Source organism: Mixophyes fleayi, chromosome 9 (genome assembly GCF_038048845.1).
Source record: "Mixophyes fleayi isolate aMixFle1 chromosome 9, aMixFle1.hap1, whole genome shotgun sequence".
Taxonomy (NCBI): Eukaryota; Metazoa; Chordata; class Amphibia; order Anura; family Limnodynastidae; genus Mixophyes; species Mixophyes fleayi.
Window position 1 is genome coordinate 117,926,662 of NC_134410.1, and position 26,450 is coordinate 117,953,111.

The window sequence follows — 26,450 nt, forward strand, 5'->3', positions numbered from 1 at the left end:
GAGATGTCGTTATGTTTGTTTTTCACTAGAAATAAATGGCATTATTTAAATGGAAACCTTAACCTAAATATGACATTTATTTTGAAAGAGAAAGTTCACAGAAGCAGAAAAACAAACTGGAGCAGTACATTTGTCCATAGAGTTACATCAAATATGTTGGGAATATGCCAAGAAATATGCAAGATCTATATAACAGTAATCTATATATAGGTAATTGTACTGGAGCGAAAACTCAGGGTGGCAGACATTTTTTTATGCGATGAATGCAACCAATTAATTCACTAGGGACTAGTGACATCACTTAGCAGAACCAGAAATGGATAAACAATGTTTATTGCACTAAATCGCAACAACGAATGTTTCTTTTGTTTTTTTTGTTTGGTTTTTGTTTTTTTAAATGCATAAGTGGTGATATGCAAATACAGGCTTGTAAATATCTGTATAATTTTGAGTGTTGATCTAATCACATCATTGTTAATTAGGAAAAATGTTTGCAATTATGAGGAATAATGTACTCTTTACTGTAATTTAATATGGACACTTGTAATCACCGGATTCCTTTGACGGCACTCGGCTTGTGCCGCCTTGCCTTCATATGGGCATGAATCGCCATGGTGTCTTCTAATATACTTAATTTACAGTAATGGATACACTGCTCAAACACACCATTGGGTGGATCTTTAAGCCAAACAATGAAGATGTTCCAATATTCCGCTCGTTCCCGTCCGTTTTTCGGAATGTTTGCAGTCTAGCGCCATTTTTGTATTTCTCCTTTTGTGGAACGTCGAAATCAAAACGATCACTTGTTCATTCATTGAGAGACCTGTCGCTGAGCTGTGAAACACCTGGCCTATCTCTGTTTTAGTTTGGGCTGTATTGTGAACGTGGTAAATTGGTTCTAAAACTCATTTCAACAGCGAGCTGAAACTGTTATGTAGATCAGTAGTGTGAGAGGACTGAGAAGTAGTTGGTGGGGCAGGAATATATTGTTATAGGGCAGAATGTAAATCTCGCTACAGCCCATGGAACTGTTTATAGCTAAATAAAGCAAATTTTCCTCCTCCAGACTCCCTGGCAGTGGTAACAAATGGGTTCACTCCTTGATCAGCTGAGCAGAGACAGGACAAGGAAAACACCTCCAGAGGGTGTATAATCTGACAACTCGCCTTCCCATGTGTCTCCTGCCTTTGGCTTCAGTTCAGCACAGGCAGTGTTCAGAGTAAAGTGATTTTGTTTTGTGTATAGGTTTACTTGATGACTCCCATAGCGGATCCTGAGGGCGTCTGTGTCTGTGTCACCCCTGCCTCGGTTACCATAGGAGAACGGTAACTGAGGCAGGGGTGTCTTCATGGGGGAATGGTGAAAATGTACAACCACTGCACCAAGTACATCAGACGTCTCTTCCGGATCATACGCTATACAGGAACTGAAGGTGAACGGCATAACGGAGGACTCTGGTATTGCAAGCAGGGCTGTCAAGGACATCATAGCCTGCAAGCATAGATCCAGATACAGTCCTAAAGAAGTTGAAGACAACCTGTCCCAGTATTGGCTATTAGAATAGTTAGTTTTCTTCAGTACCCTTTCAAAGCCTTTGGGTAAATACTCAGAATAGGATTGTGGAGCAGGTGACAAGGAGCTAACATTAGATTACGAAGGAACTTTGTGTATAGAATACATGTCTCAAAGCAGGAAAGAGACGAACTGATTTGGATGATTAAAGCTTTTCTTTCAGGGTAAAAAAAAACCCATGCATCTGGTCTGTTTACCTCGTCTGTTTACCCTCCCTTAGGATGTAAGCTCGTATGAGCAGGGCCCCCTCCCCTCCTGTCTCCATACCTGTTCTTCCGCTCTGTTTTTACTGCATATGACTGGCCGGAGTTTCTGAAGTATTGGTACTTCTTGTTCATTGTTCTGTATGGTTTCACCCTGTATAGTCTACTGTTAGTACTGTGTGCGGCGCCTAACAAATAAATGATAATAATAATAATATTTTGTGATCAAGGAGATTGACTCTGTGAGTCCTCTTTAGATACGATCACATTGCCCATAGGAGTGTGGCTTCAGCGGCAGTAGCGAGAAGATCCCTCTAGTTACATCCTTGGGCAGTGTAAGTGTAGCCACGCTTCCTTTTAAAAGTTCTTTTCTGTTTGGAGTAAGACTGGACTTCGTGATTTAGAAGATTACAGGAGTTAGATGTCATCCGTTACCACAGGGTCTTAAAAGGTCTCCTTATCCTATCTCTTGTAAACAGTTTAAGGAAGCCAGAAGATATCATCCCAGCAACCAGAATCCTAAACCGTTTGGGGGCAATGCATTCAAACAACCTTTTTTCCCCTTTAGGGGCAAAGGTGAATTCGGACCTAAGAATAACCAGCCATTCGTGTACAGGGCAACTGCCACAGACCATTGTGGAAGGCAGGATTTTGAAGTATGTAAATACATATGGACACATACTACACAGGAACGTCGGACGATGGACATTGCATACAAAGGTTACAAAATAGAATTCCAAGAATTGTTAAAGGGAAACATCTTTGCAAAGTCCAAGAATCCATCTTCCCCAATGCAGCTGAAGGTATTGCGCAAGAGATTATGTTTGTAGAAAAGACTGATTTCTTTAGTGTCTATAAACCAGACGGGCATCTGCTTCTACTCTAAGCCTCCTCTGGTAGAGAAACAATCAGGAGATTTCTGGTCTGTTTTGATCTTAAGACGATCCAACTCCTATATTTAGACAAAACCAGGGGCGGATCTAGACATTTGTCCTACCCGTGGCAATTTTAGTGGGGGGGCGACTTAGGCCCCGCCCCCTTTCTGATGTCTAAGGCTGCCGGCGGCTGCACAGCATGTGCAGGTCCGTTCAGCAGTGGCAGTGTGCTGTCCCGCTGCTCTGATTGTGTTTTAAACACAATCAGAACAGCCGGGCAGCACACTGTCACTGCTGAACGGACCTGCACAGTGTGCAGCTGTCGGCAGCAAGCCCCTGGTGGGGGGGGGGGCGATACCTCCCCCCTGGATCCGCCACTGGACAAAACATTTTTGGATTGAATTTGTGAGCTCTATTCTCAATGCGATAAAGAAATTAGACTTTTTGCCATCAATAGATTTACAACTGGCTTATCTACACATTCCTGGGGGAGTTTAGCATCATCATTTTCATCATATTGGCCTGTCTACATCTCCAAGAATATTTACAAGTATGGTTAGTCCTCATGGTTGCTCTCAGGAAGCAAGGACCATATCCTGGTAATTGGGAAATCAAAGAGTATCAGAGCAGCAAGCACAATCAAGGTACTATCTTTTCTGCAGGAGCATGGATGGATCATAAATGGGACAAATCATTTTACATCTGTCACTCTGTCAGTCTCTACATTGATTGTCTGTTTTCAATGAATCCAATATAAAATTCTTCTACTAACATACTGTTATGACTGCCTTTGTTTTGTATCTGGCAGCAGTACCTATAATCCATCAAAGGTGCTGCTGTCCTGCTCCTGAACTCTGCAATATGCCTGAAGGAGTTAATCTCCTTGTCTGATGCTAATTAGAACTGCACCTGTTGCACTGCTTTAAGTACCTGCCTCTAGCTGTGCTCTGTGCAGTTCATCCGTTGTTCCTGGCTGCTGCTAACATGCTCCTGTTCTTTTTGGTGTATACCTGCTAGGTTGTATTTCTGTGTATGGCCTGTACCTTGGACCTTGCCTGCTTGCCTGAGACCCCGAATCGTTTGCCTGTACCTTGGACCACGCTGTTTTGCCTGTTGCCCTGACATTTTGGACAGACTTCTGGACCTCGCCTATTTGCTTGATCTCTGCCTGGCTATTTGGATTTGTTTGTCTGGTCTCTATTTGATCCCTGGACTCTGTCTGCTTTCCTGGACAGCCTTGTGCCTTCTGGACTGGGGTAAACTTATACTTGTTCCTGCCATTTTACTATACTGTCTCTTTTGGAACCTGTTATCCGTGGATTTGAGTTATCTTTGTTAATATATTTACCTGAATAAAGACACTTTGCCTTACACTTCTGTTGCTCTTCGTGAATGCACTGGGATTCATAACACATACAAGGCTATCATCAAAATTGCACCGACATACATTTCGTCACTTGTCTCAAAATTAGAGATGCTCACTGACCCCCGTGCACTGGTTTTGGATCTGGATTCGCTTTGGGTTTTGGCAAAACCGCCCTTGTGTGTTTTGGTTTTGGATCTGTGTTTTTTTTTTTATTTTTTTTACAAAAAAAGCGCTAAAATATGCTAAAAATCACATAATTTAGTTTACTTTGTTCCTACATTATTATTATTAACCTCTAACACAAATTTAAAGACATTTGCAGTCAATTTTGACCACCTCATAGTTCACAATATTATTTTCATACACTTTCGGACAAATACTGCAGCGAATGGTAAGCGACAGAGCAATGACTCAAACACACAGCAGTTCCTACCACATCTGGGACACATTGGCACACAGCAGTGGCAGAAAAGAAAAATGGTGCAATATGGAATTGTCCTTAGGACTGTCCTCCCTTCCAAGATGGAATTATTCTTGGGACCGCCCACCCTGCCACCCACCGTTATGTTGGATCTTAAAAAGGAATCCAAAACTCGCAAAATCCGACGGCGTAACAATGACGTTTTGCCTCATTTTCAATTCCGAGTTGGCTCGGTACTGGGATATGCTAAGTTCGGGTGTGTTCGATTCTCGGGGAACCGAGCCTGAGCATCTCTAGTCAAAATATCTCCCAGCTGGACACCTCCGTTCTGCACAAGATCTGTGTCTCTCTTCCACTCTCATCACATCCTCCCATTCTCACTTACAGGACTTTTTTCAGGCTTCGGCCACTTTATGGAATGCCCTCCCTCGCACCACAAGACTTTCCTCTAGTCTTCAAACCTTCAAGCGTTCTCTGAAAACCCACCTCTTCAGACAAGCTTATAATATTCCCCTACCACCCTCTTAATCTCCCTAGGTTACCCTATTACCACCCTCTACACAGCCAACACAAGACAACAACCCTCTGAACAACATAAGTGTGTGGCTGAGCATTCAGCCCACTAAATACTTTGTAACCTTTGCATTCTAGCTGGACAAATAGTCAATATGATGCAGCACTTACCCTTGTGTATCAAAGCATTGTCCCATAGATTGTAAGCTTGCGAGCAGGACCCTCTTACCTCTACATATGTATGTATTTCTCAGTATTGTTTTATTACTGTTCTCAATTGTAAAGTGCCATGGAATCTGCTGGCGCTATATAAATAAATCTTGATAAAGATATGACAAAGAGCCAGCTTACATCTTGCCAACAGCTATGGTCCCTAGGAGCACACAACGCCTGGGGATGTTCTCTTCTATGTTCGGTGTTCTGCTGTGGGCACGCTGGCAGATGGAGTTACTCAACCAGTGAGATCACAACAAAGAATCCATGGGCCAGGACATCAGGCTTATCATGAGTGTTAGATGTTTCCTCAGCTGGTGCCAATATCCAGCACTGAAAGACACGGGGGTACCATTCTAGGAACCAGATGTGGTGGATATTAACAATAACTCCAGCTGCAGAGGTTGGGGCGCACATTTACAAACACACACAAGTGTTACTGGGCACATGGCGACAGGATGAAAAGAAGCTACATGCAAAACAGTTTGGAAATAAGAGCAGTTTGGTTATCTATCCTACACATTCAACCTCGCCCATGTCACAGACATGCCGAGATCTTTTTCAATGCCACAGTGTTGGCATTTATAGATCGTCAAGGAGGAACCGGGAGCAAAGCTCTGGTGGCGGGGTTATCAACAAATAGGATATGGGAAGAGAATGACTTAATGTCCTTTTCAGCACTTTATGTGGCTGGCAAGTATAGCACGGTAGCAGATTATCTCAGCATCTGTCAGATGTATCAAGGAGAGTGAATATTGTATAAAAGTTTTCCAGGAGTTGAGAGATGTGGCATGCCTCAAGTACACTTGATGCATTTAGATCAGTGTTTCTCAACTCCAGTCCTCAGGACCCCTAACAGTGCATGTTTTCCATATCTCCTTGCTTAAGCAGAGGTGTATTCATTACTGACTGTCACATTCTAACAGATCCACAGGTGGTATAATTATTTCACTGGTCACCTGGAAAGCCTGCACTGTTAGGGGTCCTGAGGACTGGAGTTGAGAAACACTGATTTAGAGCAACCTTGTCCTCTACTGGTCTGATCAGACCTCCTGCACTAGGGACCAGTTGATCTGCCAATCAGCACTTCACATCTTCACTTGTAGGTGAATTCATCTAGGGCTGCACAGTTTGGGAGAAAGATCCTCCAGACAGCGGAATAATAAGATTCTACTTCGCATCTTTGGTGTTGGTTTACGATTTAAGTCTATCCTATTTTGATATTGCTTGGGGACATGGAGTCCGAGGAGGAAATATGCAAATTATATTTAGCATTGATTTTGTCTCCTCAAAGGGCTCCATGGCAGCCCCAATATTGCCCACATATGTTGGCTGTTTATATTTTTCAGGGACAGCTTGGAAAAAGGAGGCGTTCGAAAAACTCTGGACGTGCTTTCATTTTCCTGCCTCTGCTCAGCCGTTCAAGGAGTTAACCCACTCGTTAGGGCTGCCATTAAGTCCTCCCAGGAAACAAAATTAACATTAAATATAATTTTCACAGTATCCTAGTTTGTTTGTTTCTATGGTAAATATGGATAAATGTGGGTGACTTCTGGTTTCAGGAAGCAGCAACAATAATGGTAGGAGTAATAGTAGCTTAATGCTGCCCATCTAACCGTGCCAGATTAGCTGAAGACCTCCAGTTTCTCATGTGATCTTAGCCAAGTCACTATCTCTATATCCCCAGCACTAAAAACTAGTTTTAGAGTTTGATTGGGTATGGAAACTGCCTGAACAATTTTACATACAGTGCTGCAAAAAAATAAAATAAATGATATGCGCTATTTAAATTAAAATCAAATTAATATCCAGTTTGAAGACACAATGGAAATACTGTGAAAGTTTTGTTAAGATTTAGCTTTTATGTATTATTATCCTTCTTTATATAATGCTTACTACATATTACACTGAAAGTTCTTTATCACACGAGCATAGACTAGGGTTAATTGTTTGCAGAAGCCAGTTAACCTACCAGTATGTGAGCCATAAGGACGCTCACGTAACCACAAGGAGAACATGCAAACTCCACACAGATGATACCCTGGTTGGAATCAAACCCATGTCTCCAGCGCTGAGAGGCAGCAGTGCTAACCACTGTGCTGCTATGTTGCCCTTGAAGGAGCATGGTGCCCTGGCATATGTCAATCAAAATATATGGGCTCGATTTCTGGTGCACTCATAAATCCGGTCAGCAGATAACAACTGTCTGCCAGGGTGTGCAATCCTATGTTCACAATCTGATCTGAGTGTTTGGCCTGAGCACTGAATGGCCCTGGTCTGTCCGATGAGGCCGTCCATATATGTCACATACTTGCCAACTCTCCCGGAATGTCCTGGAGACTCCCGAAATTCGGGTCGGTCTCACAGACTCCCGGGAGAGCTGGCAAGTCTCCCGCATCCCGCAATTTCGGGGCTAAAATGACGCGATTCGCAGTGAATCGCTTCATTTTGGCCCCCCCCCCCACTACAAAACGGCATATTTGTCACAGGGGGCGGGGCCAAAATGGCACATTTTGCTGTGCCCCGCCCTCTAGCCACGCCCCTCTCCCAGACAGCCCTTGCCAGAAGTCGGCAAGTATGATGTCATAGGTGCTCAAACCTTATCCTCAAAAGCTGCCAACAGGTCATGTTTTCAGGATTTTGTTCTATAGAAACAAGTGGGATAATTACTGATCCAGGAAAATATATCAACTCAACTCTGCATAATTATAGAAATACTGAAAACATGACCTGTTGGACGCTCTTGAGGACTGAGTTTAGGTGGTCACAAAGGACAGTATTATTTTGCTGTATTTTGAAAAGAGTAACAACATTGGTCTGTGTGTGAATCATTTGAGACCTAGGACAGACAGATCACTTGTAAACTGAGAACTGTTACATAAGAAAAGGGAAGCAGTCATTTTCCTTCCTTTTAAAGTCCTCTTACTGGCATTTGACAAAAATACATTTCAACTTCCAGTTCCTGTTACTTGATACTCGATACAAAGAGGTAGCTGACTGCACGCTGCGCGTAATTTGCTGATACTGTGCAAATATGCAGTATTTCGACCAGCCTATCCGTATTTAGCTTTGGCTGGTTGCTGTGGGTATTGTATGGGTAGCAAATATCCTTGTTAGGCTTTGCATCAAGAAACTGGAGAGCCACCAATGTGGAAATAAAGTTGGTGAGAAGAAAAACATCAACTATTGCACAAAATATGCCAGCTCTGTTCTAGAGGCTGGCACATGTCTCTGGTGTGTACGGCAGTAGATCCTGGGGTTTGGGGGGCACAGCCATCCCCACAGTGTTCTAAACACTAACGTAATATGGCGCCTTGTCGCGTCATGGCCACACCAAGGGCTAGATTTACTAAACTGCAGGTTTAAAAAAGTGGAGATGTTGCCTATAGCAACCAATCAGATTCTAGTTCTCATTTATCTAGTACATTCTACAAAATGACAGCTAGAATCTGATTGGTTGCAATAGGCAACATCTCCACTTTTTCAAACCCGCAGTTTAGTAAATATACCCCCAAGTGTTCTGGTAGATGATTTGTCCCCAGAAATGTCCCTGTTTTTCAACAATGGCCAACTGCCCATTACCATCTGTCCATTTCAGCTTTATACATTAATATGTATTGACAAGAAGTTTAGTTACCTATGTTTTAAATTGCTTTCCAAGGACACTTGGCTGCTGAACTAGTGCACCCTGTTCCTAATTCTGTTACAGAGGGCACTATAGCCCCATCACATCAAGAATAAGTCCTTTTTTGGAACATGAAATACTTCTTTATCAATAAATATGAATGTCTAGAGACTAGGAATAGATGTTAAGCGCCTTGGTACGGCGTCATCTAGAATGCTGTGTTCAGTTCTGGAGGCCATATCTCCAGAAGGATATATATACATTAGAGACTGTACAAAGAAGGTCTACTTACACGGTGCATGGTCTACAGCTCAAAACCTGGAAAGACTTAAAAGATTTTAATATGTATAGTATGGGGCACAGAAGGGAAAGGGGGGACATGATAGAAACTTTCAAATATATCAAGGGTTTTAACAAGGTACAGGAAGGAAACATTCTTCAAAGAAAGAGAAGTATTAGAACACGAGGACATGTACTGAGACTGGAGGGAAGTAGGTTCAGAGAAAATTTCACAGAAAGGGTAGTGGATAAGTGGAATAGCCTCCCATCAGAGGTGGTAGAGGCTAATACAATAGAGCAATTTAAACATGCTTGAGATAAACAAAAGGGTATTTCATATTTGCCCGCGATTCCCGAATTCCGGGTAGGTCTCCCAGAAGAACAGGCAATTCTCCCATATACTGTCCACTTCCTAGTGAAGTAGGCAAGATGGGAGCCTCGTCATTTTGGCCCCGCCCCTGCGGAAAAATATCGCTATTGTTGTTGCGGGGACGGGGCCAAAATGATGTGATTTGCCATGACCCGCCCCCTCCCAGAGGACAAAAACTAAATGTTTGCAAGTATAGGGGAATTCTCACAAAGAACTTAGGATCCAAAAACATACTGGTAGGTTAATTAGCTGTTAACAAATTGTCCCTAGTCCGTCTGTCTGTCTGCGTGTTTGTTAGGGAATTTAGACTGTAAGCCCCAATGGGGCAGGGACTGATATGAGTGAGTTCTCTGTACAGCACTGCGGAATTAGTGGCGCTACATAAATAAATAATGATGATGATCTAATAGGCTTTGAGGTTACCATAGGTTAAAAAAAATCGGCAGACTAGATGGGCCAAGTGGTTCTTAACTACCGTCAAATTCTATGTTCCTATTTAAAATGCAGAAAATAGAAAAGTTGTGTTGCGGTTGGACAATACATAACACTATGTACAATCTTTAAAATCTGGGTCTGCAAATTAAAGACGGATGACATAATTGTAGAGATATTTAAAAAGCACAAAATTTATTTCAATCAGATTGAGAAAGTTTATGGTGCAGACTGTCATGCTCCAATGTCCTCTGAGCCAGATATCCTACATGACATGCTTTGGTGCAGCAAAGTATCCCTGGAAACTTGTAAAAAGTGTTGAGGCTTTGATTCAAGACTGTTTTCCCTTGATATCCTCATACAGGTATGGTAACAAACACTTATTTTTTTCTATAAAAAAACCCCCAAACTTTCTACTCTACTGTAGGCATATATAGACAATACATGTGTTATTATAATTAGTTTGAATCATTCTACCATTGTCATGTCCAAGCTGACCATTCTCTGTGGCTGAGCGCGCACTGCGCAGGCGCAAGAAGTTACCTATGTCCAAACGCCAACCTGTGTCCGGAAGTGACGTCACGTACGTCACGGCGTCTCCCAGGGCAGCAGGAGCAGCGGCCAGGGCCCAAGATGGTGGCGGACAGGGCTGTATCTCCCGGCCGCTGACACTCCGGGTGGTCGTCCCTGTCCTTCTTTCTGAGGGGACCCCCTGTACACGGACGGTCGGAGGGGGAGGTCGCCGAGGGACCCAGTCACCCAAGTCCCCAACCTACAGGACGGTCCACAATGGACTGGTGAGACCCCCCCCCCCAGCCTCGGGGATGACCAAGGAAGTGACAGCGGGGAGTCTCCTCTCTTAACACCGGTACCACAAGCCCAGCCAGTGTCCTCAGGGCTCCCCCTGCCTATAACCCCCCCTCCTGATGCCACTAGTGACCATGACATGAGCCCCCCTCCTCCTACTACTTGAAATCTGATATTTACAGAGTGGAATCTATGCAATGACTGACACTGAAAGCAGCCTCTAATCATTGTACGCCTTCTTCTAATATACTTTGATTTATGTGAATTTATCTGTCTCCAGCACAAAGGGTTATAATCTTCTGAACATTTCCTAACCACCCTGTCTTCCACATTATCATGAGGTAGTCTATGCATTTCACACAAACCACATCCGGCTTCCAAAGTTTTTATATACTGTACAGAACAATAAGTTCCCCATATACGACTATATATATATATATATATTTTTTTTTTCACTGTCTTGCCTCACTTGAGCTTAAACCGCATTGTTGATCATTGGATGCTGTGAATGGAAGAAGATACAGTGTGACAAGCTGAAAGTAACAGTATTACTCACTGATTTTTTTGCAAACTGTCGGCTCATCCTATGGGTCAGCAGCCTGGAAAAGTGCTCGGGGACCAGAGGAGGCCGAGTCTGCCTGCCTTACCCTTTATCAAAGGAGTCGGGAAGAAAGATTCCACCAGGCATGGTGGTCCTCATTGTAATGTTTTTGTGGAGCACGGTAAGGAAATGTGTAGATCCTGACGTTAGGACATGTTGCCGGCACAGTGTAATGATTTGCTGCCAGGGTTACTTTTTAAATCAATATATTGTAATGCTTGTAAGCTTTATTGATATGAAACTTGCCTTTTCAACTGAATAGCCTTGTACTTGCTTAGTGGGTCATTGGATGCTGCCCTGTAATTTACAGGAACTAAATCTGTCAGAACTGTTTTTATTGTGATAAGTTTTCTTTGCATAGCATGAGAAAAGATTCCTATGGATGTCACACAAGAATTTTGCCACCTTCCTGCTAACAGGAGTTTCCTTTGCAGAAGAAATCCCAAGTGTCAACATAGAATAACATGAATCTAGTTGTTTATAGGAAACTTGTTTTGAAATAGTTGCTTGTTATTCTGGTTTGTTAATATTTTAATGTTATAAAACTCAGTTTCACAGCGTATAAAAGGAATAAAATAAAAATATTGTACAATATAGATTTAACAGGCATAAGTAATTGTAAGAAATGATTTAATCTATATAGTATACTGAAAAAGCAAATCTTCATAAGTGAAGTAAAGTATTAGTCATGTGATAGAAATGCAATTAGGTACATCTCTGATTAGCTCTGTGGTGTCTAAAACAAATCACACAACGTCATTGCTGGTAGTTTAGCTTAATAGCCAGGTAGCCGGTTGGAAGGCAGATTTGAACACACTTATAGTAGTCGGGTCTGCCACATGTCTGCTGGAACACCTAAAAAGACTGCAAGAACTTCCTTATTTTGGTTGGCTAATTATGCCATAGATTTACTGAAACACGTCGTCAGCTGGTCAGATTTTTGACCCTGTCCCATTAAACTTGATTTTATTTGGTAGTTTTATTACACTGCGGGCCATACACATTCTAAAGTTGGCCCATTTCAACATAATTTTTGTACATTTATACCTTGCGGTTGTATTCAGTAGTATTTTAAGTCTTACCTGTATATCGTGCTAGCTATTTGTTTTACTTTTTTTTTTTCTTTCTTCATGTCTTTCCACTCATTTTCATTATGTTTCTATTGCCAGCGGCATTCTCTGCAGCTGTTGGAAGACAGATTCAGCTGTCATTCTAGCAGTTTAAAAAGAATGGCCCTGTTACTGTAGTTTCATGAAGACAAACGAAATTGTAGTTATACACCATCAACTCCCAAGTTTCAAGTTTTGTTGGGATAAAAAATCAATTTGAACGTTTCATAATTATATTTTTGCTGCTTGTCGTGGTGTAGCTGGTCTCTTTTGATATTTGTTTTGACCATTTAGTCATATATGCTGCCTGTCTACAATAAGACTATTTATTGTATATGAAACGTTGATTCATGTTTTTTCTTAACCTGTATAATTAAGTTGTGCTTTGTGAAGGCTAGCGGTCCTGGCCATTCAAAATGAGAACCAAATCCATTGCCTTGCTCAAAACCGACCGCTGCAAATTCAATTAAAACCTACATTATTGCTTTATTGTGTCTGCTGTCATCTGTCAGAGCACGATTCGATCTGCTATGTGGGGACGGCATGACAAAGTGATAAGTGTAATACATCAGCCATGTATAATATGATTGTGGATAGCCTTCCTTGTCAAAAGGTTAAGTGTGTTCTTGCCGTCAACATGTGGAGTCAAAAAGGAAGAGCGAAAAAAAAAGCGTAGATTAATAAAGATAAATGCTGTGACGTGTAATACAAGACGAGGTTGAGAAACACTACCATTTCCGTTTTGTTAATATTATACATGCTTGCTATCTACTGTAATGCTTTTTTGCATATATGATTATATAATTTGAGTTTTGGAGCAATTCACATGGGAAGTGGTGTTTAAGGTGTAGTATAGTTTATATTAAAATAAATGTCTGTCCCTTATGCTGTTTATGTGGATGTTCTAAGCCAGTGTTTCCCGAACCCAGTCCTCATTGCCCCCTAACAGTGCAGATTCTTCAGGTCACGTGTGAAATAATTAGGACCACCTGTAGTTTTGTTACAATGTGTCAGTCAGTAATGATTACACCTGTGCTCCAGCAAGGAGATATGGAAAACCTGCACTGTTAATGGGCCATGAGGACTGAGTTTGGGAAACCCTGTATTCAGTAACTTCTTAGAGCAGGTCTGGCCAACATTTGGGCTCTACAGGTATGGCGAAACTACAAGGCCCAGCATGCCCTGCCAGCCATCTGCTGTCTGTCTGCTGGCAAAGCATGCTGGGACTTGTAGTTGGCCAGGCTTGACTTAGAGGTTCCCTCAGACCAGCAGGGCTTGAAAGCCTTCGACCTGCTGTATACCCACATTCCTTAAATCAACTTGGATTTTTTCACGAAGGGTTGTGTCCTATGTTTTTCCTTTATAGATCATTGCCTAGTAATGAAGTTACTGTCATAGAAGTGAGGCACTTTTTATTGTTAGTTTTGTCACAGAGCTGTCAGGCCAAAGATAAAGGACATATCTGAATAGATTTGCACTTTACATGTGTGCTCCTCTTTTAACAGAAATGCTGAACTGTGGAAATCTGCATTTGTTTTTAATATTTATGAATTTGCTCATTAAGATTATAAATATATACATTTTCCCCCTATAGTTTCTCTAATATGATGTGTGCCTGATTAAGCCATAAACTAAAGTAGAAATGGTGACTTAATTTTTGCGCATTAAGCTGGAGTATTTTCTCTTGTCAAGTTGCAATCCGTTAAAAAGACAGACTTCTTTTATGGTTTGTTCTGTATTCTGTAATAATTTAATATGCATCCGCTTCTTAACCACCATTGCAATTTTTTGCCCCCTCATAGTTTGCTCAAATAGACATTTCTGTGACCAACCACATTGAAAGGAATGAGCCACTTACTGGGGGACTGGGGGCCACTAAGCCTAAAATATGTTGATTTCAATGGTGAAAAGCTTGTAACATTCCCAACCAAAAACTTTTTAAAACATGGCATAACTTAACATATGTTGTTACCCATGTTCTTATTGGTTATATAAGCGCAAGATATTTTCAATGAGTGCAATTCTTACTCTAAAGCAGAAGTGTCCAAGTTCAGTCCTCAAGGGCTGTCAACAGTTCATGTTTTCAGGATCTCTGTCTGTAGAAATAGGTGGGATCATTACTGACCCAGCCAAATAGATTAATGCACCTGTGCATGATTAAAGAAATCCTGGAAAAATGAACTGTTGGTAGTGTTTGAGGACTGAACTTGGACACCTCTGCTCTAAATATTTAACTATCATAATGGTTTACAATTGCAGACTGTGAATATCCCCTGAAATGTCTGAGAACCATTGACATTTGTCCAGATTTCAACTGATCTCGCACAAAAGTGTGGGTATTGCTATGGAGTAATACACTATTGGAGCCCTGAATGCGTGGCCAAGTAGAGGTACAGTACAGATGTGGCATTTTGTGTTCAGGCAGGCTATAAGAAGAATGTTGGAATCTACCATTTCCCCTGGTTTGTTTCTTCAGGCTGCTATTAATAATTTATTCTGCACAGTGTCATGGACTACCTTAGCAACCACAGTCACATGACACATGATGTGAGAGGAGAGGCTTTGGAAAACCCCCTCTGAGTTCTATCTGTTGGGTCTGCCCTCCACCCCTCTGCCTTGACATGATATATAGAGAGCTGTGAGCCTGTGTCTTTGTGGCTGACATCCATGTTTTGCAACCTCCAGAGAGATTTTGAAAAGGAGATAATGATTTGTAGCAGGACAGTTAAGAAAAATCAGTTGGAGACATGCTTAAGCGGTCCTTAACTTGCTATTTAAAGGGAAAAAAACTATGTAGTGTTGCTGCTTTAATGTGTTGTGCCACCTCTTTTGTTTTTATGTTTTGAAGCATATATCCTTCAAAGTTGCTTTATTAATGGTTACTTCTGTAGCATTGTCTGCCTTGAACTGTATGATGTTGCATTATTATTTTCTATTCAAGAACCTGCGTTCTCTCTGGCATTGCTTTGTAAATGCTGATTCAGGCCTGTGAATTTTGTGTAGTTTATTTTTGGTAATGTCTTCTCTTTTTTTGTATTTCCAGTGTAATGCACATTAGTTCATAGCATCCAGCCGTTGTTTGGAACATCTTATTAAAAGATCTCGCCAGGCTAAAGCACAGAACGCGGCAGATGGTGCTTTTCTAGAGCGCCATCGGTTGGAACATTTCTGTCTGAATAAGTGTATTTGATACTGAGCTAATGTCCTCCATGTGTGCCGCTGTGATCTAACAGTATCTCCACATTAGCAGGGTCTTAGGCACTAGCCAGGGGGGGTTCTTTCAAATAATCCTGTTCTCGTTGGCAGGATGGGAAGTGTACAGCATCCTCTTCTCAGGCCGACACTCCCAGCTACTGTTGTGTTTCAGTCTAATAAATGTCACTGGCTTTCTAAAGAGGCTATACTTAAACCAGCTATTAGTGTGTTATATGGAGCTGTCGGCCCCTTTCATGTTGTGACATTTGTCAACAAGATCTTGAAACAGAGAGGCGGTTTGTTAACCTCTTCAGCTGAGTAGTATTTCCTCACAGGATGGTTGGTTAGCCCTTTAAAGTCTACCCGTGGCGTACATCCATGAGGCAGACGTGTTTGTGGGCTCAGTAAACATTCATATGATCAGATCGCTAGGAGCGAGTTAGTCATGTATCTGAGACAAGAAAGCGCAGAATATTTTGTTCAACCAACAAATTGCTGCAAATAAGTGGCTATTTTTATATATTTTTTTTCTATATGTTTGTTTTTTTTCTTCTCCCATGTCCCTTTTTGATGAGAAACAAACATATCATAATTTTTATTTATTTCTAAGCTGTGATAGGCAAACGGATACACTTCAGGGACCCTAATGACGCCCCCAAACCTTCCAAAGGGCCACACATTACCCTTAATATCGGTCCTAAATGAAAGCATTATGTTTTTAGCTATGTACACACTGGAGAATTTTCCGACCAATTTGTTATCTACAATGATTGTACCTACGATCGGTCGGGAGTTTCATGCATACACACTACACACGATTGTGCTCTTCATCTGGTCCTCTGGTCGGTTAGAGAATGACAGCACAATACTCATTCGTTCATTCCTGTGACACTGAATATCCACCTTGCTTATAGCTATGAACGTGTCGTAACGAATTTCGTTAGCTTCTGTGACTCTGAAACTAAATATTCAGTCTCAGAACGAACAAACAAATTATTCTATCTACAGCGCTCTCTACATTTAGTCACCAGGACATGTTTATTGCCGGCATCGGCTGAAAAGGTCACGACTCTGTAAACTCTATGGAGCTCCTGAGTGCATACACACTGCATGATCAGAAGGTGATTGGAACGAGAGTGTTAAACAGTACGACCAACCAAATGAAACGACAATTGGCACTTTGGAATGACTGCCATTCATCGTGTACGTATACACAGTAACGCAATATGTGGCCAAGGGGTCTTTTATAGGGGGATTGGCCCGATAAATGGCCAGTGTGTACCTATCCTTAGCCACAGACAGATACACCTATCTGTAATAACGTATCAACATTCACTTTAAATAAGTGTTACAAGTAGAGATGCTCAGGCTCGGTTCCTCGAGAACCGAACACACCCGAACTTAGGGGATCAGAGCTCAGCTCGGTACTTTTGCGCGCCCTCGGAATTGAAAACGAGGCAAAACGTCAAATCTCGCAATTTTTGGATTTCTTTTTAAGATCCAACATGAGGGAGGGCGGGCCAAAGGACAATTCCATCTTGCACCATTTTTCGTTTCTGCATCTGCTGTGTGCCAATGTGTCCTAGATGTGCTAGGAACTGCCGTGTGTTTGTATCATTGCTTATGTCGCTGACCATCCAGCCAGGTCGCTGCAGTATGTGTCTGAAAGTGTATGAAAATAATATTGTGATCTGTGAGGTGGTCAAAATTGACTGCAGATGATTTGAAATTAGTGTTATTGAGGTTAATAATGTAGGAACAAAAAAAGAGCAAAAATATGTGATTTTAGCATATTTTAGGATTTTTCCTAAAAATCCAAAACCGAAACACGTGAGGGTGGTTTTGCCAGAACACAAAGCTGATCCTGATCCAGATCCAGATCCAAAACCAGTTCAGGGGGTCAATGAGCATCTCTAGTTACAAGCTAATAAAAAAAAAAACCAATGGGACAGTAAAGCAGGAAGGAGTTGGGGCCACAGGTGAAGGCTCAGGGCCTGCACCACTCTGCCATCCCTGGTTTAAAGGGAAACTGTGATTAAAACTGTTGCTTACCTCCCTCGGAGAAAGCGTTACTCCAGTATTCGGCAGACAATCCGTTGAAGTTGGATGCGTTTTAGCAGACTAAAAAATTGTATCGCCGAATGTGCAGTATTTTTTTTCCCCAGCTAAAGATTTAATTTTCTTTTAAATGTTGATGTTACTCATGATTACATTTTAAGGCCCTTCTCACTGATTTTAATTATTTTCTCTCTACTCTACAAAATCTAAGCTAATGTGATTTATAAAATATTTAAGGAGCAGTGCTATTTTCCTGCGCTGTATTACATTCCCTGAAGTGAGTTCCCTCGGTGTGTTGGAGAAGGGGGAGAGAGACAGAAGTTGCATAAATAAAGTTGTTGGTTTTTCCCCCCACTGTTTCTGGTTTGGGCAGTTTTCAACTATTTGTACTTCAAATGTGTCTTTTTCGAAGCTGAAGGAACATGACACTCCAAAATACCTGTATCGACTTCACTGGCATTTTATCATCCTGTGTAATTTTGTTGGCTGCGAAAACAGAAATTTTTATTTCTTTGCACAAAATATCCATTAATCACTCAAAACATATTCTTTTGCAATGACTCAGTTTTATTATGTTTTTGTCTTGTACAAAGGATATTGGATTTTTACCCATTCTTACAAAGGAAGAGAGATTGATGTAAACAAGGACGGCAAGAGGGTGAATGGACCATAGAGTGTCTATTGACAATATGACCCAGAAGAGTCAATGTACTATGGATTTGCTGTCTGTCTCTGGAAGAGTTAATTAGATTGTGTAATTGCATGTCTGTCACGCCTGAGCATTTACGTGCTGACATATAAATTGACTCTACCAACTATTATTGTAGATCAAACATCAAATTATACATTTTGTTTAGACGTGGCTAAAACTATTGCCTTTATTTTATTATAGACTCTCCAATCCGTCTTCTAAAAATGCTTTAGAGCATCAACAATGTTTTTTTATGCTGCTAAATATAGGGTAGTTTTCTGTGATTAAATTGTACAAAAATAAAATGTTAGGTTTAGTGCGTCAAGCTAACCCCCCCTCCCAGTTTTATGAGTCAGAAGTTGGTGTGGGTAGGTCCATCGGCCATATTCCTGAGCCTTGTACAGTAGTCTGGTCTTATCTGGGAGATTTTATGGTACTTTCACACTATGCAGTCTGTTTTACGCCAGTTGCTGAATGATTAGTATGTGAGTAATGTGGATATACGTGTCGGGCTGAATTACACAGGTTCAATTGTTGGGAAGTAGATCACAAAAGACATAGTAGGCATTTACCAGTTCCAGGTTAGCCAAAGACCTGGCAGTATAATACCTGTAAATGTTTCCAAAGAAATTAAGTTTGGTAATGATTTGGCCTCACACAGTGGAGAGGGGGGTATTTACATACCATTGCTGCTGCAGCAGAACCTCTTTAAACACAGCTTATAGCCTTTCAGTGTCAGTGTATAAATGTATACCAATGGATCCAAACCCGCATGAAGTGACTTTGTTAATGATGTTATTAATGATTCATTCCCAAGACTTCCCATCCCACAAGGAATCCCATTTGCTTCCTGGACTGGCGTTGGCTGGCTCAGTCTTCTGCCCTGACCACTGGGACAGGGAACATCGGAGCATATGGGCGGAATCCAGGAGAGAGGAGAAAAAGCAGGACGTTCCTGTGGGAAAAGAGGAGGGGTTACGCATAGTACATAGGCCGTATTAATGCTAGGAAGAGATTGTTTGCTTTGTTATGATGACCATTAATTGTATATAATTGTTAATTTGTGATGAGCTGCCTGATGCACAGTAATACTTCATTTCCCCAATGCACAGTCCGACCTCATTCATTTGTGTGCATAGTTTACTTGTGCTTTTCCTGCTTTACCCAATCATCTCATTTTATCACTAGCGCTGCCTCTCACTTATCTATACATAATGGGAATGTTTTGTTATGCACGTCTAGTTGCTATCCAATAACGATTGCCGATATGTGGTTCCAAAGTACAATGTGATTTAATAGCCAGAAGTAGCAGAATAACAAGTCAGAATAAAATAAGTACAGCCGTTACTTATCGCAGGCGCCCTGGATCCAGTGTGCCGTCATTCAGGTTTGAAGGCTGTGGTCAAGTAGACTGTCCACTAGGTCCAGAACCCCTGCTTATATGCAGTCATTGAATACAGTAAAACAATGCAGATGGTGTGGCTTGCTTCTATTGGTCCAGGCTTCAGGAAGGTCTAGTGTACTGCAAGTCATAGGCCAGTTCAAAAGTTCAAACCAAAATATCCAAAGGTGGGGGTCAGCTCTCCAGGGGATGTACTCCGATTTTCCCGCCAAGAATCCAGTTTAAACTAGTCTATTTACATTATACAGGCAGTAACATTTTAAACATTTATTCCCTAACATCGCTAACTAGAGTATGCAATGTGCGATCCCTTTGGTGAATGAACCTGACAACTGCGGATGAATAGGGGATTAAAATGATACTAAACATGACATATTTCCTGCAACCTGAACCTTTGATTTCACTAACATGTATATAACTTATAATATTACACATAAATACTGTTACATTTCGACATAAATAACTGTGTTGCAACTACAATTAATTTGTACTAATTTCAAATGTGTAAATGTGTAAACTTGTTATTTGCCACGTGTTGCGGCTGGATACGCTTCCCCACGCCGTAGCGTGCTCTAGGCATAATTTTCAGATAAAGACAACCAAGTTTGCTAGATATTAATTGAAATGACTTTATCCAATTTGCTGACTTCGACAGTTTGTTATTGCTATATTACCAAAAATGCCGGCATATGATATAATAACCTACTGCAAATCAACTGTTTTGTTCCAGTGTAAACTTTAAATTTTTTTTATGTCTGCTGTTTAACCTGAAACATATCCAATGCTTCCTCTGGTGATTGTGTGTGTTCCGATACTGGTATATGTAGTTCATCAGGAGCTGGAAAGCCACAGGTTGCGCAATCAGCGACTCCTGTGCTTGGATAACCTAGGTGTGTGATTGTTTGTTGTTCCAGTACTGTCTTTTATTGCTCCTTTTGAAAAAGAGAATCTCTACTGTCATAATATTGTTTTTACTTTTCCTTAATCTCCTTTCAGATACTCCTTGTCTCCTGGCTTCTCCCCTGCATTGTATAATGACTTTAGAAAGGTACCTTTTAAACCCTGCAGTGATGTGTAGTCCAGAGTTGTAGTATTTCACTGTTTGCTCACACTTTGTACTGACATTCATGGACAATAGCTTTTGTGTTGTTTTTGTTGATGTTGTGTGTTTTTAGTTTCTTACATCAGTTCATCAATTTCATTTGTGTGAATGCATGAATATTTCTTAACCTATCCCTGATCTGTCAGGCCTGCCAATCAGTAACACACTCACTGCCACACCATGTGTAACACACAGCAGACAGAGTAACAACGTTAATAGTGTTTTTGGTGAGTGCAGAGAATCGTTCTCTTTTTGGACGTATGAGCTAGCACTCAAATGTTTTTAGCCAGGTCTTTCCTCTGTGACTATCGCTTATGTCATGCTGAAAATGGTGTATCTTCCTGGAGCAGTCAGATGATTGACTTAGCACCTCTCCATCAAGCCCTCCCGTAATCTTTATTGACCCGCATGATGCATATAACACACATGCGCCGTATAAAACTTGGCACATGCAGGCAATCCTACTGCTTGGCTGAGCGATGGAGTCCCTTTTCCATTTGGAAGTTGGACTGGTTAGACCAGTGGTTCCCAAACTGTGAGCCTAGGTTCCCTGGGGTGTCTCGGCGATCTCACAGGGGTGCCTCGGCCAGGGCCAATGGGTAAGCTAGACGGGGGACTACTTGGTAGTTATTTTGGCTTAGGGGTGCCTTGAAAAAATTATGGAGACCCTAAGGGTGCCTTGAACTGAAAAAGTTTGGGATCCACTGGGTTAGACTTATGAAAGCTAATATCTGGTTATAGAATGTAAGCGCCTCTATAGCATATTAGTGAATATGCTCTCGGTTTTTATAGATCATTTTTTTTATTTTCTCATAACCGTGATTGAGGTGCCAGTAGACGCCAGTATACAAGCAGGAAAGGCGGCACTCTCTTGCCTTGTGTACACATGCCTAAACAAGTATTTTTTTTTTAATTTTATTTGTTGGTTGTTTTCCCTGATATGCTGTCTAGCAGTTGGGTTTATTTTTACCCTACTTCTCTATACATCTTCAGCAAAGCATGAGTCATTCTGTGCAAAGCATCTCCGTTCTCTACACATTTCACTTTAACCCATCAATAACCAGATGTATTTCATACCTGCATGAGCAAATGCAGTGTCAATATTTTGGTTGTTATGCATTGGTTTTATCCTCATAGGCTTCCCAAGTGCCTGGTTAGTTAGTCTAGGGCTGGCTTTTGGTAGCATATTGCTATAAATATTCATTTTTAATTGAATTATACTGTGTACAGCTAGCGTATCCCAACATCATCTACTATGTATAGAGGTTACAAATATGGATACGTTTTACAGATTTGGTCTAAGTATGAAGGTCAGAATATTATGGACTATGTATTCTGTAATAATAAAATCCTATGTATAAATGAATGTGCTGTAAGATTGCTGTGGTGCATTACGGGAGAGTCTCTCTGTGTGTCATTAGAGCATGATATCCCAGTGATTATGTCCCCTAGGCTGCTGAGAGGAGCTGACTTCTCTCCTCACAGTGTTCTGTGATGGGAAGCTGCGTCTGGGGATGTAGGCTTGGTTCCGGGTGATTGCAGGTTGTCAGTGACCGCTCCTGAGGGGGACACCAGGATGTACGCACGATTACAGCCACACACGGGAGCTCTAACCGCATGTGGGCAGCAGAGGGCCGATGTGTGAACACAATGCACCAGTGCCCGAATTACCATGCAGAATCGTAAGCCACCATGCTTGGAGTTATCCGCTAGGACCAGTGAAGACGCTGTAAGTTCCAGTAATGTAATACACTTTAAAAATAAGATTTAATGCTCAGTATAAAACACATTGAGTAGTATTAAAGCCACGTTTAAGTGAGATACAGGGATTAGGAGCAAAATAAGGAGTTGATCACTAGTTTTAGAATTTTGGCTGTGCACTATTTGATATAAATATAATAAAGGCTCTGTATTATCCAGTAGAATAATATACATTAATTGACTGTTGCCCACAGATGGGCCGATCTGCTTCATCCAAGTTGCCTGGCAACACTCGGTGTTGTACTCAGAATAAATTCTTGGTTGAGTTCTAACCTGGATGTGCTGATAAGTACTTGTCACAAGTACTTATCAGCACAATGTGATTCTCTACGTTTGCTTTACACCAGATCTGTGTAGATTGAACAACCAAATTTCCCTGTGTGTGTGGGTAGCTTTTTCCTTTGAAACAGTGTCTCTATTATCTTCCAACTATGCTGGACTACTTAGGTATATGGGTTACAAGGTATACTTACTGAAAAGGAAGTGGGAGGCTTGGATGTTAATGTAGGCACCCAATGCTTTCTGGAATGTTGGTAAAATAATTGGGGTGAGTGTATGTCTGGATCATAGTTGCCAACATTGGCAGCTTGTGTCCTGGGAGGTCCGGGGAGCATGTGGGGGTGGGGGTTGAAGAATTGTGCAGTTATCCCCGCCCCCAAAGCTGTCACCACCCCTATTCGGCCAATAAAATTAGGGGGCGGGGCAATAATGACGCTTTCATTACACCAATAAGCCCCACCCCCTCCATTTACTTTTCCACAGCCGTCGGGAATCGGGAGAATTGTCCTCCCAGGAGTCCGGGAGACTGACCCAGATTTCGGGACTCTCCCGGATATTCCGGGAGAGATGGCAAGTATGGGCTGGATACGTTTGGTCACTTGGATGCTTATTTGTGACGGCTGCAAAATACCTTTTTCATATTTTATCATTGTGTAGTTTTGGTTTACTGGCCCTTTAATATGTTAATGCAAGGTGAGTTGTTTCTACTTTATACCCTGTTTAGTTCTTACCTCCTGACCTGCATACATCAAACATATGGCATAAATGAAATAGACGCTATTTATATGTAAATTCCATAAGTGGAGTACAGAGCTGCTGATCACAAATGTTCATATCCGAGTCGGCAGACTGCTGTGTCTGTGATGTGAAATCTTCAGCTTAATCGCATTCCCTGCTTTCTTTACAGGGAGAATCTGCTCACCAATATATATATATATATATATATATATATATATATATATATATATATATATATATATATATATATATAATGTGTGTACAGTGTGTTCTTCTAAATCCTGATATAAAATACCCTGATGGCTCCTCTCTTAGGGCTCCTGGAGGTAACCGATTCAATGGATTGCGTAACCTCCTGTTCGCAGGGTTTGTGCATAGTTTAGGAAATCGCTAAAATATTAGTGTGGATATTAACTCTCAGGGGGTAAAAAATAAATAAATCAGAGGGTATATTTACTAAACTGTAGGTTAAATAAAGTGGAGATGTTGCCTATAGCAACCAATCAGATTCTAGCTGTCATTTTGTAGAATGTACTAAATAAATGACCACTAGAATCTGATTGGTTGCTATAGGCAACATCTTCAATTTCTTAAAACCGCAGTTCAGTAAATATACCCCCTAGGCAGTTTACAGAAGTGCTGTTGAACTACAATCTCCATCATGACTACCCAGCACATGCCGGGACTGCCTTGTGTTAAAACTACATTGATTAGTCATGATATTGTGGCCTCTAGGGGCATTCTACCTTAAGATTGGAAGGATTTCGAATTGTTACATTGGTCCCCAGACCCGTAGTTTCCCCCCCCCAACACCCTAAGCTGAGAAATATTGTCTGCACAATGCCAAGGTGGTAAAATCAAAATCTGCACTACTCTTTTTATGGTTGGGTGATCCATGCAAACCATATATTTATTGAGTAATGTTTTTAGACACGTATGTTACTTATGTGTTTGTGTGTATATAGTGTGCCTATATGAAAAGCGTGTATGCCTGTCCAAGCTGTATTATTTATGGGTGGTCAAGGACAGGTGGAAATGGCTTATGATGATGACTGTCATCAGCAATAAGTACCGCATGTGATTGGCTGCTTGCGAACGCTCTGCCAACTCTGATAGGTGCTTTCTTTATTGCACCTGCTGCGTACAATATCATGCTTTATAATTTTTGTGAGATGGGGAGTTGTTTCTCCCGTCTTAATGAAGTTTTTGTAGTTTTAATGATTTCATATAGTAAATACTTATTTTTCAAACAAAACAGATGGTAATAAATATGGATGCACCTCTGAGTGATGACAATGAGCCTTTCTTCAGCAATAGTATTATCTTAATTTGCTTGTCTGATATTTATTTTACTTCAATGTTTTGTCCCTTTTGTAAACCATCTAACCATTTACAAAAGTGTTATTACTGTGCTGTGTAATTATAAATGTATGGTGAATGGGCCTCCACATGGATAAAACGGATAATGAAACGTGGGTGACATACGTGTACTGTTTTCCCACCGTGTAGATTGCACGTGGCTGATAATTCTTATGGAGCCCCAGGCTCAGTGTTTGTGTGTTCAACATTCTATAGCCAGATTGTTCTATTTATTTTTTCTGTACATCTGAATTGTATAGTTCTGTAAGCAGAGGTATTCCCGTTATCAGTACAGTTATAGCTGCCTCACTGCCGGATCGCCCTTCTCTGTACACCTCATGCAAAGTTGCCGCAAGAAGTCGTTACTGTCCCGGCATTGCATTGTCATCCGAACACACTCCAGCTGGGGAGGGGGCAGCACAAACCTTTTGTGCTGTGCAGTAGATGAACAGCACTATTTCCTCTCGCTGCTTTAATGAGAGGTTATGCTGCCGCCTTGTCCTCTTAATGCTCTCTCCTGCAAGTTAAACCTCTTTTGGACAGATGGTTATAGCACTTTAGGTGCCCGCTGAGAGAGAGAGAGCCAGTGACCTAAGACAGAAACACTCCCTTCTGCTGCTGAAGAGGGGGAAACGTGGACTTTAACTTGACACCACACTGGGCTAAATCTCTATTCTTCATCATCAGCCTTATAAGTAGGAATTGTCTTCAGCTGACAGGTCTATTTCACACATCTACAAGTCCATTTGCTCATGTTAGAGCATGCACTTTTACTGTTGGCAATGTTCTGCCAGTCAGTACTGTCAGAAGACCTAGTTTTGTCATTTTTCAAATAGTCCTGCTGAGCCAGTGTAGACCAAACTCCCAAAAGAATATAAAACCTACTGATTTCCTTACTTTTAGCCACTTGTCTGAGCAGCTGATCAGCTGAGTCATCTTGGTTGGGGCGTGGCCTTGCGTGCCTTATATGTTCATTAGTAAGTGGTCTGGATCATAGGTAGGTGGTTTTCAAGACCAGAGCATATTCAAGTTAAGCAAAATCAAAGGAAACACACATAGCCACCTCCAAATTATTTCCATCTGGCTGTGGTTCGTTCGGGCAGGAGAAAGAGGAACCTGCACAAGATCCGATTGATTGTGACCCGGGGCCTGATTCATTAAGGATCTTAACTTGAGAAACTTCTTATTTTAGTCTCCTGGACAAAACCATGTTACAATGCAAGGGGTACAAATTAGTATTCTGTTTTGTACATAAGTTAAATACTGACTGTTTTTTCATGTAGCACACAAATACTTGATAGCTTATTTGTACACTGACATATAAAGTTGATATTTGTGCGCTACATGAAAATACAGTCAGTATTTAACTTATGTGCAAAACAGAATACTAATTTGCATCCCTTGCATTGTAACATGGTTTTGTCCAGGAGACTGAAATAAGAAGTTTCTCAAGTTAAGATCCTTAATGAATCAGGCCCC

General features: G+C 41.3%; 1 protein-coding gene across 7 annotated transcripts in view; it reads left to right on the forward strand.

Annotated features, from left to right (window-relative positions):
- The first annotated feature begins 10,464 nt into the window (after positions 1-10,464).
- The window catches only part of ABL1 (ABL proto-oncogene 1, non-receptor tyrosine kinase), a 115,414-nt gene continuing 99,428 nt past the window's right edge, over positions 10,465-26,450 (forward strand). For 3 of the 7 annotated variants that reach the window (XM_075185227.1, XM_075185231.1, XM_075185229.1), the window contains exon 1: positions 22,287-22,563. Coding sequence is in view for 2 of the 7 variants with exons in the window: in XM_075185232.1 (XP_075041333.1) it covers positions 11,263-11,398 (136 nt within the window). In the remaining 5 variants the exon portion in view is untranslated. Of the gene's footprint in view, positions 11,399-22,286; positions 22,564-26,450 lie in introns of those variants that run through there. The other 4 variants (XM_075185232.1, XM_075185233.1, XM_075185228.1 and 1 more) reach the window with 3 other exon arrangements.